General features: G+C 48.6%; 6 protein-coding genes across 6 annotated transcripts; 3 read left to right on the top strand and 3 right to left on the bottom strand.

Moving 5' to 3' along the window:
- Positions 1-748: 748 nt before the first annotated feature.
- Positions 749-2,332, bottom strand: BDV59DRAFT_176448 (uncharacterized protein). The gene is made up of 2 exons (XM_073689444.1): positions 2,011-2,332; positions 749-1,958 (listed from the first exon to the last, which is right to left on the bottom strand). Exons 1-2 carry the CDS (start codon positions 2,084-2,086, stop codon positions 991-993), a joined length of 1,044 nt encoding a protein of 347 aa, XP_073548687.1. The 5' UTR covers positions 2,087-2,332; the 3' UTR covers positions 749-990.
- Positions 2,333-2,546: 214 nt separating this feature from the next.
- BDV59DRAFT_176447 (ABC drug exporter AbcA) lies at positions 2,547-7,316 on the top strand. Its single transcript, XM_073689443.1, has 2 exons — positions 2,547-3,223; positions 3,280-7,316. The coding sequence occupies exons 1-2, from the start codon at positions 2,659-2,661 to the stop codon at positions 7,104-7,106; spliced, it is 4,392 nt and encodes a 1,463-aa protein (XP_073548686.1). The 5' UTR covers positions 2,547-2,658; the 3' UTR covers positions 7,107-7,316.
- A 476-nt stretch (positions 7,317-7,792) lies between these two features.
- Positions 7,793-9,540, top strand: BDV59DRAFT_176446 (uncharacterized protein). Its single transcript, XM_073689442.1, has one exon. It carries the CDS (start codon positions 7,871-7,873, stop codon positions 9,320-9,322), a length of 1,452 nt encoding a protein of 483 aa, XP_073548685.1. The 5' UTR covers positions 7,793-7,870; the 3' UTR covers positions 9,323-9,540.
- Positions 9,541-9,896: 356 nt separating this feature from the next.
- On the bottom strand, positions 9,897-12,793 carry BDV59DRAFT_176445 (Ophiobolin F synthase). Its single transcript, XM_073689441.1, has 5 exons — positions 12,150-12,793; positions 11,819-12,101; positions 11,000-11,735; positions 10,778-10,932; positions 9,897-10,716 (listed from the first exon to the last, which is right to left on the bottom strand). The coding sequence occupies exons 1-5, from the start codon at positions 12,427-12,429 to the stop codon at positions 9,951-9,953; spliced, it is 2,220 nt and encodes a 739-aa protein (XP_073548684.1). The 5' UTR covers positions 12,430-12,793; the 3' UTR covers positions 9,897-9,950.
- Positions 12,794-13,003: 210 nt separating this feature from the next.
- BDV59DRAFT_176444 (cytochrome P450) lies at positions 13,004-15,100 on the top strand. Its single transcript, XM_073689440.1, has 6 exons — positions 13,004-13,355; positions 13,416-13,890; positions 13,944-14,019; positions 14,068-14,429; positions 14,499-14,744; positions 14,799-15,100. The coding sequence occupies exons 1-6, from the start codon at positions 13,010-13,012 to the stop codon at positions 14,962-14,964; spliced, it is 1,671 nt and encodes a 556-aa protein (XP_073548683.1). The 5' UTR covers positions 13,004-13,009; the 3' UTR covers positions 14,965-15,100.
- On the bottom strand, positions 15,030-16,914 carry BDV59DRAFT_18591 (uncharacterized protein). The gene has a single exon (XM_073690932.1). It carries the CDS (start codon positions 16,306-16,308, stop codon positions 15,094-15,096), a length of 1,215 nt encoding a protein of 404 aa, XP_073548682.1. The 5' UTR covers positions 16,309-16,914; the 3' UTR covers positions 15,030-15,093.
- Between the last annotated feature and the right edge of the window lie 1,577 nt (positions 16,915-18,491).

Below are 18,491 nucleotides of genomic sequence, written 5' to 3'. Positions count from 1 at the left end.
TATGCCATAAGTGAACGGTTTTCAAGGAAGAACATATGTTACTTCTTCCATCCATCTCGACGGGAGGTTGTCTTGCTATGCTTATGAGGACTGTCCCGCACCATGCCCTGGACACCCCGGACCGTTGTTCTCCCGCGTCCCGTAGACTCAAGTGTTGGGCAATTGCACGGTATAGTCCATACTCTCGCGATATACCGGTAGTTGAGGCAATCCAAACAAAAGCAGGTCAGCTCATGGGCGGGGTTCGAAGATATACTCCTGCAAATCCCTTGGCAATTCATTAACATGTTTATACTCTGAAGCATGGCATATATTTTGTGCCCATATAGACGTTGTCGAGGCACCCAATGCTGAAACCACCGAGATACATCTAATATATTAGAACAAATCATTAGTATATGAATCTGTAGTAAGAATTTGGAGGAATTGAAAGGATATCTAATGGGCCATTGGACAGACGGTGCTCTGCTCATGCTCGACCCATATTACCGAGGCATTATCATAGACATATCAAGTATATTATAGTCGTCTCAAGAATAGGTCCTCTAAAATGGTTTATATGGGCAAAAGAAGGCAGGAACAGTGCGCAGAGGTGGGCTTGGGAGCCCAACCATCATTTTTGTCCTTAATTAACAAGTTGTCTATGATAAATTTCGCATAACTGTTGGCCTTGATTATATGTACCTTTAGATTATTAGTATTTATATTAGATAGAGATGAAGAAAGTCTCTATCAAGTTCATTTCTACGTACGATCAGTCCCACGGCCAATATAGCCTGGCTTTACCCAAGAGACTAGAGCTGTGTAACAATATGCCATAAGCTACTAATGTATGTCAAGAAATTCAGAAACAATTCAGGTATTACAGTCCACATGCGAAGAAGAAAGCTGGACATAGCCACAACGTGAAGTGGAATGTGTGCCATCCCAGGTACTGATCACAGCGCAGTGTCATCTCGACCAGCCGAGATGTTTTCCCTCGATATCGATTCACGAGTATATCTTACCCTCTTCGCATACCTGCTTGAATACTTCTTCTGTGTGTTGAACGACCTTCTCTGCCGCGCCCTGGCCTTTCGTCTTCTCCAATTTATTGTTTGGCGGAAATACTTCACCATCCCAGCTTACCCAGTAACAACCACTCCCCTTCGTCCCATTGCTGCCAACTGCGACATCACCTTCCAGGCCGTCTCCATCAGCTTTTGAAGGGTATCTTGGGTTTGTCGCCGCAAACAAATGCCTTTCTCCACTCTCCTTAAGGGGCACCATAAACGGTCTTAACAACGGTGTTAGGACGGCCGACAGTATCCGTCCAGCCGGGAGTTCACGCAACACGCCTGTGGCTACGCCAGAGGGGTAGGCATGAACAAAAGAGATCTTTGGATTTTGCTGCGCCGCGCTCTCGAGGAAGAAATTACCCATTAGACTGGCGTGCCAGCCACATTTCTTGAGGCTAAAGGTATGCTTTAAACTGAGATCCGAAAAGTCAAGGGTGCCAGAGCCGCCAGCGCGGACGGAAACCATCGGGTCTAGAACGGACACGACGCGAGATAATTTGCTAACAGAGGAGGACTCTTGAGCTGCTGCGTTCAAGAGAGGAAGCAGGTTGATGATAAACCGTATCCGGGCGTAGTAATGCAGCACGAATTTACGGTCTAGACCCTCAGCCGTCTCGTCCCAGCCTTTCAGTGTGATATATCCGGGGGTCATGAAAAGGAGATTTATTTTTTTCTCCCTTGTTGTGATCTCAGCACAGACACTATCGACATTTTTAAGAAGGGATATATCTGCTTGGAGAAAGGTTGGCTGGGCGGAGGGGTTGATAGTTTTGATAGAGCCGATGGCAGAATCAGCAGCGGACTGGTTGCGGCCAATGAGATAGATCTTGGGAGAGAGAGAGGGCGTGTGACGGGCGAGGGCGAGCGCGGTTGAAAGCGCGATGCCCGAAGTTCCGCCAACTGAGAGGGATTAGTGAGATGGAAGGAGTAGAAGGGAGTCGACTGAACGTACCAAACACCGCCACGAGACCTGAGGCTAAAGATTTGAGAGTCGCATTATGCGCCTGCACCGCCTGGAGGGTCACCATAGCTTGCTCCGTTAAACGTGGTCAACCAGACTGGGTAGAATGCCAGATGGACACAAACAAAATCGACTGTAGGATCCCCTGGATCGGGCCTTGACAGTTTGAAGAATCGTGGCGAGGCGGGGCAAATGGAAGTAAATGTCAGCCGGATCCAGCATGCTATAAATGACACATTACACGCCATTAGGTAGCCGAGGCGCCTTTTGGTAATGTAGTGGTCATTTTTACCTTGATAAGTAATAGACTTCGTGATGTCTTTGAGACAAGCTGACCGACCGGGGGGAGCAAATTCTATATGAGGAACTTCGCCGCCCTGCTAGCCCAAAACGGCCAAAGTCCGTCTGTGCAGCAAGATGTAGCGAATAGAGAGAAAACAGGGAATGTGGTGGCTGATACAATGTGACAAAGGAGGTGGTGGATAAAAAGTAAGAAGTAAATATGCTGGCTGACTTAGGCATGATAACTCCTAACATTCCCCCTGTGCCTGTCCTTGGGTCCTGTCTACCTGTCCAGCTTACCGTTACTAAAGGACATATTCTCTGATTCACGCACATTGGTGATCTCGCCTGCAAACTATGAGCATGCCGGGCAAGTTCGGTCCCAATGGCGAGCGAGAGCTCGAAAGTGCGGAGGACAGCATCTCCAGCCTGGAGGGGAGGGAAGCAGAGGTCCACAAGCTGGCCAGACGGTTCACGGAGCAGAGTAATCAATCGATCGCTGCAGAGAGCCCGTTTGCTGCGGAGCCAGGATCCATTCTCGACCCCAATGGTGACCACTTCAATGCCCGTGCGTGGTGCAAGGCCATGCTCCAGATGTCCATCAAAGACAGCCAAGCACCTCCACCCAGGACTCTTGGAGTCGCCTTCAGCAGCCTAAATGTTCACGGGTTTGGCTCGGACACTGACTTTCAGAAGAGCGTCGGTAATGTTTGGCTAGAGGCCGTCAGTCTGGCAAGGAGGCTGATGGGTCGACGTCAGCGCAAAATCGATATTCTCCAGAATTTGGATGGATTGGTTGAGGCCGGGCAGATGCTTGTTGTCCTTGGGCCACCTGGTTCAGGATGCACGACATTTTTGAAGACCATCGCTGGAGACACATACGGCTTTTACGTCGATAAGAACTCGGGCCTCAATTACCAAGGTACGCTCGCTCGTCGTCGTCTACGCGATCACCTCCTGCTAACAATCATGTTTTAGGTGTAAGCGCAAACCAAATGACCAGCGCCTTTAGGGGAGAAGCCATCTATACTGCGGAGGTCGACGTCCATTTCCCGAAGCTCACAGTGGGGGATACCCTCTTCTTCGCCGCTCGCGCCCGCGCACCGCGATACCTTCCCGGGGGAGTAACAATGAACCAGTACGCCACACATATGCGAGACGTCATTATGGCCATGTTTGGTATCTCCCACACCAAGGACACTATCGTGGGAAATGAGTTCATCCGCGGAATCTCTGGTGGGGAGCGTAAGCGTGTCACTATTGCTGAAGCTTGTTTGAGCATGGCTCCGCTGCAGTGCTGGGATAATTCGACTCGTGGCCTCGACAGCGCTAACGCAATTGAATTCTGCAAGACTCTTCGCATGCAAACAGACATAAACGGTACCACTGCCTGCGTTTCGCTTTATCAAGCTCCGCAGGCGGCCTACGATCAATTCGACAAAGTCCTGCTCCTATACGAGGGTCGCCAGATTTTCTTTGGCCGCATAACTGCGGCTAAAAAATACTTCATTGACATGGGTTTTATCTGCCCAGACCGTCAAACCGACGCAGATTTCCTCACATCAATGACTAGCCCGCTCGAGAGGGTTGTGCGGCCCGGTTATGAAAGCTCTGTGCCTCGGACACCTAATGAATTCGCCGCTAGGTGGAAGGCCTCAGCAGAGCGAGCGCAGCTTTTGCGGGATATTTCGCTTTATAAAGCAAAGTTCGCACTCGATGGTGAACACCTAGACAAGTTTAAGCAATCCCGCAGAGCCCAGCAAGCCAAAGTCCAGCGTGTATCATCACCATACACTCTTTCATACGTTCAACAGATTGAATTATGCTTGTGGCGCGGATACAAGCGATTAAAAGGTGACCCTAGTGTCACAATCTCTTCATTAATTGGAAATTCAATCATGGCTCTCGTTATCGCCAGCATCTTTTACAACCTTCAACCTGACACCAACAGCTTCTTTCAGCGCAGTGCCCTCTTGTTCTTTTCTGTTCTTATGAATGCTTTCGGTTGTGGTCTTGAAATGCTCACACTTTACGCTCAACGAAGTATTGTGGAGAAACACGCCCGATATGCGCTCTACCACCCATCTGCCGAAGCGTTCGCCTCAATGTTAATGGATTTGCCCTACAAAGTCCTGAACGCAATCACTTACAACTTGATCCTCTATTTCATGACAAACCTGAGGCGAGAACCTGGGGCTTTCTTCTTCTTCGTGTTCACTTCTTTTATCCTTACTTTAACCATGTCAATGTTCTTCCGATCCATTGCATCACTGACAAGAACGCTTGTCCAAGCACTTCCTTTTGCTGCGATTCTAATTCTGTCCCTGAGTATGTATACCGGGTTTGCCATCCCAAAAGACTACATGTTGGGATGGTCCCGCTGGATTTCCCGCATCAACCCCATCAACTACGGCTTCGAGTCTCTGATGATCAATGAGTTTCATAACCGCGAGTTTATGTGTGTTAATTACGTCCCGTCGGGTCCAGGCTACACAGGCCTCAACCCGAGCAACCGTGTTTGCTCCACAGTCGGATCTCTACCGGGACAGCCTTATGTTAATGGCGACAACTACATTGGGTCATCTTATGACTATCACGCCTCACACAAGTGGAGGAACGTTGGCATTATATTTGCCTTTATGTTCATTCTAATGTTGGTTTATCTGGCTGCTACCGAGATAGTCACCGAAAAAAAGTCGAAGGGCGAAATTCTGGTCTTCCGTCGTGGACATAAAGCCCTGACGAGAGGCAAGTCCGGAAAGGATATCGAGGGTGGTAGTGACCGCAGCATTACTGTGGAGCAGAAGACTCAATCTGATAACCTTGCAATCATAGAACGGCAGACGGCTATTGTCCAGTGGAAAGATGTTTGCTATGATATCAAGATTGGAAAAGAGAATCGAAGGATCCTTGATCGCATTGATGGATGGGTCAAACCGGGTACCTTGACTGCGCTTATGGGCGTCTCTGGTGCCGGAAAAACCACACTATTGGATGTCCTAGCCACACGTACCACCATGGGCGTTATCACGGGAGAGATACTTGTTGATGGGAAGCCTCGGGATGAGTCCTTCCAGCGCAAGACCGGCTACGCTCAACAACAAGATTTACACTTGAATACTTCTACAGTTCGCGAGGCCCTAACATTCTCTGCTCTTCTACGCCAGCCGGCTCATGTTCCTCGGCAAGAGAAGATCGACTATGTTACCGAAGTTATTAAGCTCTTAGATATGACTGAGTATGCTGATGCTATCATCGGGGTACCAGGTGAAGGCCTCAATGTTGAGCAACGCAAACGTCTTACTATCGGTGTAGAGCTCGCCGCCAAACCCGCTTTACTTCTCTTTTTAGATGAACCTACCTCCGGGCTTGATTCTCAAACGTCGTGGGCTATCCTTGATCTTCTCGATAAACTCAAGAAGAATGGACAGGCCATTCTATGCACGATCCACCAGCCTTCTGCAATGTTGTTCCAGCGCTTCGATCGTCTCCTCTTCCTTCAGGCTGGGGGTCGCACCGTGTACTTCGGTGAAGTTGGTGAAAACTCACACATCCTCATCGACTATTTTGTCCGCAATGGTGGCCCTCCGTGTCCTCCTGACGCTAATCCTGCCGAATGGATGCTCGACGTTATTGGTGCCGCTCCCGGGTCTCATACAGACATTGACTGGTTTGAAACATGGCGCAAATCTCCCGAGTATGCTCGCGTCCAAGAGCATCTCACCGAACTGAAACAGGAACGCTCTCAACAGGTCGACCTTGCCCGCACCAATTCCGACCAAAACCACGAGGATATGGCCAGCTATCGGGAATTCGCCGCCCCCTTTTGGGAACAGCTCCGCGAAGTCCAAGTTCGAGTGTTCCAGCAAATTTGGCGCTCTCCCACGTACATCTATTCCAAGACGTTACTGTGTGTGAGCTCAGCTCTCTTCGTTGGCTTCTCCCTGTTTCGTACGCCCAATACGATCCAAGGGCTTCAGAACCAGATGTTCGCAATCTTTATGTTGTTGACTCTGTTTGGCCAGCTTATCCAGCAAATCATGCCCCACTTCGTTGCTCAGCGCGATTTGTATGAAGCTCGCGAACGTCCATCGAAAGCTTACTCTTGGAAGGCTTTTCTTATATCTAATATTATTGTTGAACTCCCTTGGAATTCGCTTATGTCTGTCCTGATGTTTATATGTTGGTATTACCCAGTGGGTTTATACCGGAATGCCGAGCCTACTGACGCAGTTGCGCTCCGCGGTGCGCAAATGTGGCTCTTCCTCTGGACATTCCTTCTCTTCTCGTCCACTTTTGCGCACTTTATGATCGCAGCCTTTGAGAATGCTGAGAATGCGGGTAATACAGGCAACTTGCTTTTCATGTTGTGTCTGCTATTCTGCGGTGTCCTAGCTACACCGGACCAGTTTCCAGGGTTCTGGATTTTCATGTACCGGGTTTCGCCTTTCACGTACCTTGTTAGCGGTATGCTCGCTGTTGGAATATCAAACACGAAAGTCTCATGTGCGGCAAACGAATACCTGCACTTTGACCCGCTCAATGGTACCTGTGGCGACTACATGAAAACATACCAATCCACTAAGGGCGGCTATATTCAAGATGAACTCGCGACCTCTGACTGCAGATACTGCCCCATTAGCAACACGAATGTGTACCTTGCTTCTGTCTCATCTCATTACTCAGACGTGTGGCGGAACTTTGGAATCATGTGGGTTTACATTGTCTTCAACATATTCGCCGCATGTGCGTTGTACTGGTGGGTGCGTGTTCCGAAGGTCAAGGCCCCTAAGAACAACGTCTAAGCTCTCAATTGCTATCCGCACGCTTTTGCTTCAAATTGGTTCGCAGTCGGTAGCCGGGGGTATTCGTTATACAAGACTATTTCCTTTTTCCTATTCATAGTTTCTCTTCCTTTGTTACTTTCACTAGTATTCCTTTGGCTAGGCTTAACCCGCCAGCTCAAGTTGGATAGCACTAATCCTTTCAAATAACAATCTCATCTCAGCTCCTCACGTAACCGGTCTCTCCTTATTTAGTATAGCATTTCTTAGAGTAGTGTATTAGCAACCACTGGTTAAGCCAAATTTGGACTAACTGGCCGCGAAATTTTCAAGAGATGGTCAGCAAAGAAACTCAGCTCCGTCAGCTGGAGGAGCAGGGAGAAGGTGAATTAGTGATCAAGGTGGTTTCTGCTGCTCAGGAAATAGCGACAGTGAACCTGCGGCTGGTTTTGAGCAAATGAGAGGTTGTTGGAGGAGACCGTGTGGATGAGGGCCGCGGACTTTCCGAAAAGTGCTGGACGCCCAGAACGCATTAGGGGCCTATGTGATGCACTAGAATAGATTCATTTAGGGATCGGTAAGTCGCCCAATTTGGCTACTCGCCGTAAGGTCTATAGCTAGAGCTTCTGCGTGACGGATTAATGCCTGTCCTCTATTCATCCAACAGGGGCTTGGACTATCAGTTAAAATGGAATAGATCTCCGCTGAGAGACTCTGTGTATACAACATCGACTCACTTTCAGACTCGTCCTCATACTTGCCCTCTTCATCGAAGGAACCTAGAGATGCATCGCATTTTCTCCTTCGTGGTGCTTTCTGCCTGTCTTCTGGTGTCGACTGCCGTTGCCACTCCTTCGTCTTCGGCGTTTGATCAGCGCAAATTTCACCCCCGGGATATCATCAGACGGGATGTGGCTGTCATCGGTGGCGGCTCTGCAGGCACCTACTCCGCCATAAGTCTGAAGGACAAAGGCAAATCCGTCATTGTTATCGAAAAGAAAGACAGGGTAGGTGGGCACACGGAGACATATATTGATCCCGCCACCGGCACCACGATTGACATGGGAGTCATGATCTTCCACGATATTCCTATTGTACGCGATTACTTCAAGCGATTCGACCTCCCGCTTGACCAATCTGCCGGATTTTTTCAGTCTTTGCTCAACTATGATTTTCGCACCGGAAAAGAAGTTAATCTATCGTTTACTCCATCGGAATCGGAGGTATCCGCAGCCCTGGAAACCTATACGGCGCAGCTTTCCAAATACCCCGAGCTGGAAGATGGGATATTCACCCCAGATCCCGTGCCTGAAGAACTGTATAAGCCATTTGGGGATTTCGTGAAGAAGTATGGGATCCAAGCAGCGGTTCCAATGATGTACAACTACAATCCGGGTGTTGGAAACATCATGGAGATCCCCACGCTCGAACAATTCCGATACTGGGGTTTAGAGTTCGTGCACTCCTTTACAAATGGCTTCCTGATGACGGCCCATAGGAATGCCAGCGAACTATACTCAAAAGCCCAAGCGGAGCTTTCCTCGTCTTCGAGTCTTCTCCTCAAGTCCGAGGTCGCGGCTGCGGATAGAGGCGAAGACGGCGAAGGCGTCAGACTCGTTGTTCGCACCCCGAAAGGCAACAAGCTGATTCTCGCAAAGAAGATTCTCATCGCCATTCCACCAAAGCTAGACATCGTGGCTCCCCTGGACCTCAGTGATAACGAGAAGGGGCTTTTTGGAAAATATATTGATGCTGGCTACTACGTCGGCATCATACGGAACACGGGCTTCCCGGATGACAAGAGCATCTCGAATGCAGGCCCGGACACGGAGTACAATTTCCCTTATCTACCAGGCGCCTACAGCTTTGCCCCGGCTGGGCTTCCCTCATATCAGATGGTAACATATGGTACTCCACAAGGTCGGGAATCCTTTCCTCTGCCTGATCGGACTATCAAGGCGGACATAATCCGGACGATCAAGACGCTCCAGAAGCAAAATCCAGACAAATTCGCTAGCCAGGGGGAACCCGAATGGGCTGATTTTCGATCACATGCGCCGTATTCTCTTCAGGTCACGGCTGAGGATATCAAGGACGGGTTTTACAAAAAGCTGTATTCTCTGCAGGGCCAGAGAAATACTTACTGGACCGGCGCAGCATTCAGGGCAGAGGACAGTAGTTTACTCTGGGAATACTCGGAGGAGATAGTTTTGCCACAGTTGCTTGCGAGTCTGTGAGTACTTTTCTTTGGTCGAAAGAGCTTTTGGCAGCCAATCTGCATTTACGGTGTCGGTGAGGCTTCTGTCTCAAAAGTAGCCAGGTTCAAGGGGACTGTATCCTCGTAGAGAATTCAATCGCACATCTATTGGCACCATATTAGAATTGGAATGGTTCAGAGCCTCTTGGAAGAGTTAATAGAATCTCGGCAAATTTTTAGATCCAAAGCCTATCGCCTGTAAGTCTGAGCCTGTTAGGCCCCATTGAATGTACCGTAGTTAAGTTTTCCTTGATCCCGTCGTCAGGATATCTTGATTGTAGACTGACAGGGAGGTCGCGCGCTGGTTATTATTAGGAGGACAAGCTGCTCCAGGGGAGCTCTCTATTTATGTATTGGACTCGCATATTCTTTAAGATGTGGAATGTCAGTGGTGAAGAACAAAAGAGACATCAAGAAAGCATCATTCTGGTTGCGTGTCACGGCCTGCTGATCTAGCCAGACAGTGTACAATTAGAAGCCAATTCTAGTATCCAGACTTATCAACCACGGGAATGCTTGAGGAGACAGGGTTATATGTATTAGAGGCATCATTGATAGTATATCATTCTATCCTTCAACTAGAGAGAACTGTTGGTACCAGGGCAGTCCTACACCTTGAGCATCTCCAACATCACCCTCAATGTGAAATTCTCTTCACCAAATCTTTCTTCTAATTTGCCGACTTCCTTTTGTAGTTCGCCATGTAGCTCCCTGAGGATGCCAAGTGTGTACTCTAGACTTTTTGTCTTCTTCATTATCGCCAACACCTCTCGCTTGGCCTCATTGCTGAGCCTACCATCAAGTCTCCTCTTCATAAGGAGTGCGCGCAACTGCATCGCGTCACTTGCAAACTTAGCCTCTGACTCCACGCACCGGAGGCAATGGATGAGTGTGAAGGAGAATTTCCCTTCGTCGAGGTCTTCGGCGAAGCCCTTCTGCTTGGCGTAATCAGCCGACTCGAGGTTCTGGTAGTCGTCACGGATCTGGAAGAAACGCCCAATGAGGCAACTAAGCTGGTTGAGAGCATTGTCCGAGGCCGAAAGGTTGTCGCTGATGGGGCTTTCGGCAACCATCAACCGTGTCAGCAGTCGAAAGAGACCGCCTGTCTTCATGTCGACCATTTTAAGATACTCTGATATGGACGGGCAAAGTATATTATGAGTCCAGTAGAGGTCATAACTCTGCCCCATGTACAGCTGTTGCACCTCTTCAACGAAGATGCGAAGGCATGCTGAGTTGCTGAGGTTTGCTGCCAGACCTGTCGCTTCCGTAAACTGGTATGTCGCGCTGTTAATGGTCTGGGAAGTGCCATAGATACTGTGGGTGGAGGGCTTGCCACGGCGAAGAGGTGAGCCGTCCTCAATGTCGTCAAGCCTGGACAATGTTAGCTTATTGAAGGACGGATACTGGGCTGGATTAGCAGAGAAAGACTAACATGAGAGATGCACTATGTAGCATCTTGATGATGTTCTTGATCGTCCTCGTTGACCCTGAAGGCACCTTGAGCCATGTGTTTAGGGAATCTATGGCCTGGTCACGAAATCCCTTTGAAGGGAGGGAGGTAAGATATCGATATGGTTCGAGAATAACCTGAGGACCAATAACATTTTAGCAACACATGTATACACCTGACATTCGGAGATGAATCCAAACTCACATTATTGCTCAACATTTGCAAATTTTGATCAAGGGCTAGAGACACCACATCAGCAAGAACAAATGAATCAGTGCTCGGCTGCGAGACAATTGCCGACTTCTTGAAACCATTAGCACCGTTCACACCATTGGTGCCATTCATTTTGCTGTCATGATGCATGCTGTCGTTAGACCTCTTTCTCTTGAACCCGTTTGTCTTGGTTTGATCGTAATGACAATTATTGGCAATGCAAGGCTCATTGTATCCGGCCTCGACAGAATGGCCGTTGGTTGCGTCCTTCGGCGGCCACATTGCCGGGTATTTTTCCAGGCCATACTCGGCTCTCAGCAACTGCAGCTCATTGAACTTGGTTGGCCCATTGTATCTTGGACAGTTCGTACTCCAAGCCGCGTTAGCGGAAAGGGTATACTGCATGGTGTCAATGTATCTCTTGAGCTCATCACTGACGTCCGTCCGCGTCTGGATTTCCTTGACATTGCGGACATAATTGGTACATTCGATGCGGATACGCTCCTTACAGATCTCCCTTGCTTTTTCTTCGCTACAGCTGTGTTCCCTCATGACGACCAGGACGGCATTTTGAACATTAACGTCTCCGCGCTCCTTCTCAAAAGAGAACAGATCGTTTGTAAGAGAGGCAGTGAACAAAGCGGGGGTGATAAGTCTCCTCGCTTCATCAGCCTCTTCATCTGGAATGGTAATAGCGCAACCAAATAGGACAAGGCCATGCCAGAGCCTTGATTGAAAGACACATTAGCTCCCTGTGCACAAGCATCGTCTGGGACACTGAGGTCCTTAGTAGTGGCAAAAGAGACTCACATGTATCCCACATCGAAGGCTCTATAGGGCAGGTACCCCTCAAGAGTACTGAACTGTGCTTCTTCCTGCCGTCTACTTGAATGCCCAACGCCAGCAGCCCAGCTCTTGGCAACAGTCATTGCTCGCTCAGGGTCAATCGCCATCATCTCCCGAAGAATTTGAGCGAGTATCTTCCTCTTTCCCGAGGCGCCTTTATCTTCGATCTGGCCGCTCTGGCCACCCTGTTCCAAAGCAATCTCCACCTCGTCCAGGGATGCATCCTCGATTGTTTTGTCGATGACGTCTGAAGTAATTAGCCTGTACTCACGCCTCACAGGCCCATGATACATACCGTCATGAATGAAACCAAATTCAAGCGCGTAAGAGACTATTTCTATTCTCTCTGGGAGACACTCCGGTACTGCAGCGGTGACGAAGCTGAAATCGGGCCCCAAGAGGCCGGCATACGGCTTCTCTAAGGGCCCAACAAAACGACGCCAATCTTCCTGGGCCCTGAACGCGCCAACTTCTTCGAGGTCGCCAGCCTCATGCGTTCTAAGATCTATCCCCGGACAGAGACCTTCCTTGTCGTACAAAGAGGAATCGATTAGTGTTGAGTACTTGAAGGCCATGTTGTGTGCGGTGTCCAACTCTACTTAAATAGACGTCAATGGGGCGCAGAAACGATTTATACTATACTGCAAGAACGCGTACAAGCTCAACAATAGCAGATGGATAACAAGGATGTGTACGACTCGAGAAATTGCCTTCAACATATGGATGTCTCTGCACCAAATGTCTGTCGTTTGACGTAATTCGGCGGGCGCCTCTATGAGCGATGAGCTTTCTTAAATGATTGATTACCTTTTAACACCACATTGCCGAATGGCCAAAATACATCCAGTTGCCGTGAGAGACCATTCGGACGGTGAATTCTTCTTCTGGTAACCTGCCGAAAGAGTAAGATAAGGCGCCAGCTAACAACCAGTAATCACGAGAAACACGAGAAACGACCCAGAATCATAATTCACGAGGACTACTCTATGAAATAGGAGAGTTGCCGCTGTCGGTCAGCAAGCCACGTATTGTAGCAATTGGGTGGCTGTCTCAGGATGGGGAATGGCCGTATTGGGCAAATCACCGCACCACGTGTGTGTTAGAAGGGCAATATGTGCAAGAAATTCCAGCGACTACTATAAGTGATTCAAGGATATGATCGCAACAGCCGGCACATTTTTATCTAAATTCCAATTTCCAATGTTTGAAGCAGCCCGTAGCCTCCCGATGATTGATCTATCCCGAGTGGAGGCTTCTCTGGGCGGCCTACCTTTGGAGACATACTTGCCCAAAGGACCTGCGCAGCCCACTGCTGTCGTTATCATAAGTCTAGGGGTACTCTATGTTTTCAGTCTCGTCTTTTACCGCCTCTTCGTGTCCCCTATAGCAAAATTCCCCGGTCCAAAACTTGCTGCAGCGACAGGCTGGTACGAGCTGTATCACGATGTCATTAGGAAAGGGAAATACATATACGAGATTGAAAAAATGCACGACAGATACGGTATGTGCAATGTAGCTTTCAGATTTATTTGACAATGAGAGCTCAATGTGAACTATATAGGACCGATCGTAAGAATCAACCCATATGAGCTGTCCATTCGTGATCCGGAATACTATGATGAGCTCTATGTTTCAGCGTCCGTCCGTCCCACCGACAGATACAAGGGATTCGTCGACGGAGTTGTTGACTTTGAGGGGTCCCATCTCGCGACGATCGAACATGACCTCCACCGCAAGAGGAGAAAGCCGCTCGACCCTTATTTCTCCCGGGCAGGAGTGACAAAGCTAGAACCTATGGTAGCGGAGCTGTGCGAGAAGCTGATAATTGAACGCTTCGGGAGCTTCCGGGAAACAGGAAGGGTAGTGAGACTGGATCATGCCTTCACGGCTTTCTCTGGCGACGTGATCAACCGGCTTTGCATTGATGACCCGCCAAATCTCGTAGACGATCCGGAATTCTCCCCAGAATGGTTTGACTTGTTCCACAGTGGGATCGTGTCATTACCGCTGTTCATGGGTCTGCCATGGCTCATCCAGTAAGTAGTCCTGTGCTAAGGCCGTCTAATGTTCAATTAACCAATAAAATTAGCCTCATCCGTCTTATCCCTGAGAAGATTCTCGTGAGGCTGGATGCCCGGAGTCAGACCTTCAACAAATTCAAACTGGTATCAAGCCCGGCTCCTATTTCATGTACCTTACTGATATTGCCGTAGATGTGTGACGACCACCTCCAGGTAGCCAAGCGTGAGAAAGCCGCGTCTGGATACAAGCCTTCAAAACGGGTTGGTGAACGCATCACGCTCTTCCGGCATATTATCAACAGTGACCTACCAGCCGCTGAGATCACAGACGAGCGGATGTCCAAGGAAGCCCAGGTGCTGATTGGATCTGGGACCATCACGACTGCAGGAACAATGGCATTTCTTGTCTATTATATAGCGTCAAACCCAGCGATCAAAAAGCGTCTCCAGGAGGAGCTGAAGCCAATCATGGCGGACTACCCTCGGACGAAACCGACATGGGCCCAACTGGAGAAGGTTCCTTATCTGCAGGCCTTGATTAAAGAGGCTCTTCGGTACGTCCATCATGTTCCAAATATTTTTCCTCTTTTCCTTCTTTTGTAGAAGGTTACTGACATCCATAGCCTGAGCTACGGCACGATGCATCGCCGTCCGCGAGTCTCCCCAAAACAGCCCCTTCAGTTCAAGCAATGGGTGATTCCGGCGGGTGTCCCAGTCGGTATGTCCGCGTACTTTGCGCATCGCGATCCTCGCATTTTCCCGCGCCCGCAGGAGTTCATCCCAGAGCGATGGTTGGGGAACGTAACTCCAGAGATGAATCGCAACTTTATCCCATTCTCAAAGGGATCGCGGCACTGTCTGGGAATGAAGTAAGGGTTTCCACGATCCTCTCTAGCAATTCTAAAACTGACTGATTTGAACAGCCTTGCGTACTGCGAGGTAAATTACATCATCGCTACGCTTTTCCGCCCTGGTGGCGCCGAATTCGATCTCTACGAGACAGATGAGACGGATGTCATCCCAGTCCACGATTTGATAGTACCTTTGCCCAAGCTGGAGTCGAAGGGGGTCCGGGTTATTTTCCACTAAGCTTTGCAGGAGTTGAGGGCTGTGCTTGGGGGAAAGAGAGACGTTGCTGATCTAGAAATATTGTGGAATATTGGACACCAAAAAGAAGGAGGGGAAAAAAAGGCATCCAAGCACCGACTCCTGCCAGTTCTATGATATATATATATAATTTTCAAGGTCGCTGAGCCGTATCTCCGCCTGTGTAAGACGCGCCGTCAGCGTTTCTCCCAGTAGCCCGCTTTTCGTACTCTTCACGTCCGCCAACAGTTCCATCACTGCCCTTAGTTGGAGAAAGATGAGCACGCGGACCAGATGCTCCCATTCTAGAGGTGAACTAATTTCATAATCTCCAAGGAGGAGTTCCCGCCATTCTGGCGAGATCGGGCAGGCAGCTTCTAACGGAGCAAGGGAAATATCTAGACTCCGATCACCGTTGACCTGCAACGACGAGGAGGATAAGTGGAGAGGTACGTCTTTCACACGGTACAGCCTGACAATCAGACCACACGCCGTGACAACCTTTTCGAGCATGAAGACCAACAGGACGAGTGCCTCCCTCCTGGAGATACAGACTCTACACTCGAGTTGCGCGCGGCAGCGCTTTATGGCTTCCTTCTGGTATGCGACAATGGAGTCCAGCTCAGCGCGCTGGCCGGAATGACAGCTGGCCTCAAATTGTTCGACGGCGAGGACGAGGGGCGCCAGACAGCCACATGACTGGCCGGACTGCTCAGAGGGCAACGGTGTGTATATGGGTGTCTGTAGGGATGCGGGTGTGGGGAGGGAGATGTCAAAGAGCGACGGGTCTGGTAGGTGGGTAGGGCCGAGGTAGCTTTGGGACTCACTCTCTGAACTGAGTGGTGATGAAAGGAACGCCCCCGGCATCCTCGTCATAGAGATGTGTTGTAGTTCGGGTAGTGTGCCTGGTAAGGTTGCGGACAGTGCAAAGGTGGAGGCGTCCTCACTGCCTCGATCGCCTGGGTTAAGCTCGAAGCTGTTTAGAAATGGTAGCCTGAAGACATTTTCGTCGATATTGTTGCCCCCAGGCTGCTTTTCCACGTCTTTGCCCACAGGCTCTTCCTCATGTTCTACGTCTTTGCAGCTCGACGACGCTGACGGCTCCAGCCAGCCCAGAGAGTGCTGTGATGGTGCATGCTTGTTGATGTGTGCCTTTTGCATTCTTTGGTCACCTCGGCGGTTGACAGTACTGAATGTGCATGTCATCCCCAGGCGTATGCATCGGCTGCAACCTCCGTCACCGGTATCCCTACATTTCACCTGCATTTGTAAACCCAGCTTGTCAGTAAAACCTTGCTCGGATTGTGGAGGGTGGGCCACTTCATGATCACCTTTCTGGCCCTGCATCGATCGCACGCTGGATTTCTCTCCAGGTTGGAGGATCCGTGAGGCCTCTCGATAAATTCAGCCTCTCTTCCATGAGGACTCCAGTGTAGAGTCCCGAACATGATGCCACTGTGGTTGAATTGTACAAGACAAATAATTTGCAGCAACACCTCGAGGGGGGCCAAGTGTATATCTAATTCCAAGTACTTTTTCCATTTCAGTCAGCTTACACTTCAGAAGTGTTTTAGTCGGCATTTGGGGGCGATAATCCCAGTCCTGTCGAGTGCTAGTATGAAGCCTTTCAAAGGCTGAGAAATTTAGGCAAGCAGGCCATAATGAGAACCCAATTAGATCCTCGGTTATGTCTACAGAGTATTATAGATACATGACATGATATTTCTAAATTTCATTCGAAGGATTTAGCCTTATGTATTCTGTCCGCCGAGAACTACCAATTGAAATCCCTCGTATTAGTTCCATCCAAAGGAATCGAATCCTGCAACGTTAACAGCACGCCAAATATCGACCCCTTCACGATGGGGCTAATTAGAGCACAGATCTCGAATCAGCCACGTACGGCCCGGTGGTAATCCTGGAGGGACTCTTTGCTAGTTATCCACTTGGGCCATATGTTTGCCTGTGGGGCGCGATGTAGGAAACAGACTTTGAGGTAGCTTCGGACCAGAATGCCACCTATATGTAGCAGTGTATCGGCTACATTCCCTCTCGCAGGGATTGAAGACGTGGCTGAGTTGTATCCGGATCAGTCTCGACTCCCTTGGCCCCATGTCCCCCTGCCATGCAATATCTGTAGGCGCCCACTAAGAAGGTAATTCATCTCGTTACACGAAAGATAGCTAAGGTCTATCTTATTGCTATAATACATTTCGACGGGATTCCTAAGAAAAAAACTGCTTATATTAGGTAGATATTAGTAGTAGAACAGATCATTGGCATGTCTAGATGATAAGCAAAGAAATCTATTTTCGATATCCCTATTACTAATCACGGAGCCAATCCCTAAGAACACGGCCTAGATAATATTGTACTCTGTGAGCACGATGAATCATGTCATGTCATCCAAGGCAGCAGCCCCTTGGCCTCGTATTTACTCATCAACAACAACCGCGCATAATAGCTCAATTGCGTTATCTCTTTCACTGTGCGGCTAAATCCCTGACCAACCAGAAGTCGGCGGATGGAGAGAAAAGTTCGTGTTTAAGTACGTGAATGTCAGTATCCCTTGATCGTCTCCGAGTGAGCGGGAGACTAAGTTGGTGGCGTTAGATCCGAAGGGAAGCGAATCCGTACTAAAGTGATTTTACCCGACAGCGTTGCAGCAGAGGGCGAAAGTAATACCTCGCATTCCTATAATTAAGAAATCCCTCATCAGATATGGTAAAGAGCTGATTAAACAGTAATAATACAGATGATGTGCTCTACCACAATAACTGTCGAATTAAACCATGGCTTATATGAAACCAAATGGACACCAAAAGGGAATTTAGTGAGCTATTGTTAAGAGCGAAAAGGATCCTAAACGATCGCTGGTTGCAATGCCCATTTATGATGTTGAATTTATTTGTCTGATGAGACGTGATATGTGATAGATAGACAGGCTTCCAATATTAGTTTCGGAGTGTCTCCTGCGGGGGAGTATGGAAGTCGTGGAGAAATGGTAAAACCCCTGTAGTATACAGCAGACGTAAAGTATAGCCATCATGAAGTCACAGTCTGCTAAGTTATATAAAACTATTCTGGAGTGCGCTTTATCAAGGTAAATCCATCACTTGCCCATGTAGTAAAGTTATGAAGATAGGTCTTATAATCCTTGCGACATGACTTTGGACTAGACCTGCTTGTTGTCGCCGGGGAAATAACGCGGTTCTTGGTCTCTGGTATAACCACTTTATTGTACCAGCGAAGTTAGTAACCGTTCTGTAGCCAGATGAATAGAACTTTTATGATGAACTCACAAAACAGCATCAAGATCATCAAGCGTCCTACCTTTAGTCTCTGGGAGGAAAAAGAACGCCCAGACAGAAGCTAGAATTATCCAGATAATAAAGAAAAACTATTTGCCATAACCAAACGAGGAAAATATATACAGAAGAGCTTTAGTAATAATAAATTAGATAAGCCTATATTCGGATTAGAAAGTTTTATTTAATTATCTTTTATAGTTAGTATTTACTATTAATAAA

This window comes from Aspergillus ambiguus, assembly GCF_047715705.1.
Source record: "Aspergillus ambiguus strain CBS 117.58 unplaced genomic scaffold BDV59scaffold_12, whole genome shotgun sequence".
NCBI lineage: Eukaryota > Fungi > Ascomycota > Eurotiomycetes > Eurotiales > Aspergillaceae > Aspergillus > Aspergillus ambiguus.
Note: the sequence above shows the minus strand (reverse complement) of the source record. Positions and strands in the feature narration are given on the sequence as shown.

Coding starts and splice junctions, on each gene's coding strand:
- BDV59DRAFT_176448 (XM_073689444.1), bottom strand. CDS start 2,086: ATGGTGACCCTCCAGGCGGTGCAGGCGCATAATGCGACTCTCAAATCT. Junction 1,959..2,010: donor AGGTCTCGTGGCGGTGTTTG/GTACGTTCAGTC, acceptor AATCCCTCTCAG/TTGGCGGAACTTCGGGCATC.
- BDV59DRAFT_176447 (XM_073689443.1), top strand. CDS start 2,659: ATGAGCATGCCGGGCAAGTTCGGTCCCAATGGCGAGCGAGAGCTCGAA. Junction 3,224..3,279: donor CTCGGGCCTCAATTACCAAG/GTACGCTCGCTC, acceptor ATCATGTTTTAG/GTGTAAGCGCAAACCAAATG.
- BDV59DRAFT_176446 (XM_073689442.1), top strand. CDS start 7,871: ATGCATCGCATTTTCTCCTTCGTGGTGCTTTCTGCCTGTCTTCTGGTG.
- BDV59DRAFT_176445 (XM_073689441.1), bottom strand. CDS start 12,429: ATGGCCTTCAAGTACTCAACACTAATCGATTCCTCTTTGTACGACAAG. Junction 11,736..11,818: donor GCCTTCGATGTGGGATACAT/GTGAGTCTCTTT, acceptor CTTTCAATCAAG/GCTCTGGCATGGCCTTGTCC. Junction 10,717..10,777: donor CTACATAGTGCATCTCTCAT/GTTAGTCTTTCT, acceptor AACATTGTCCAG/GCTTGACGACATTGAGGACG.
- BDV59DRAFT_176444 (XM_073689440.1), top strand. CDS start 13,010: ATGATCGCAACAGCCGGCACATTTTTATCTAAATTCCAATTTCCAATG. Junction 14,020..14,067: donor CCTTCAACAAATTCAAACTG/GTATCAAGCCCG, acceptor ATATTGCCGTAG/ATGTGTGACGACCACCTCCA. Junction 14,745..14,798: donor CGGCACTGTCTGGGAATGAA/GTAAGGGTTTCC, acceptor TGATTTGAACAG/CCTTGCGTACTGCGAGGTAA.
- BDV59DRAFT_18591 (XM_073690932.1), bottom strand. CDS start 16,308: ATGCAGGGCCAGAAAGGTGATCATGAAGTGGCCCACCCTCCACAATCC.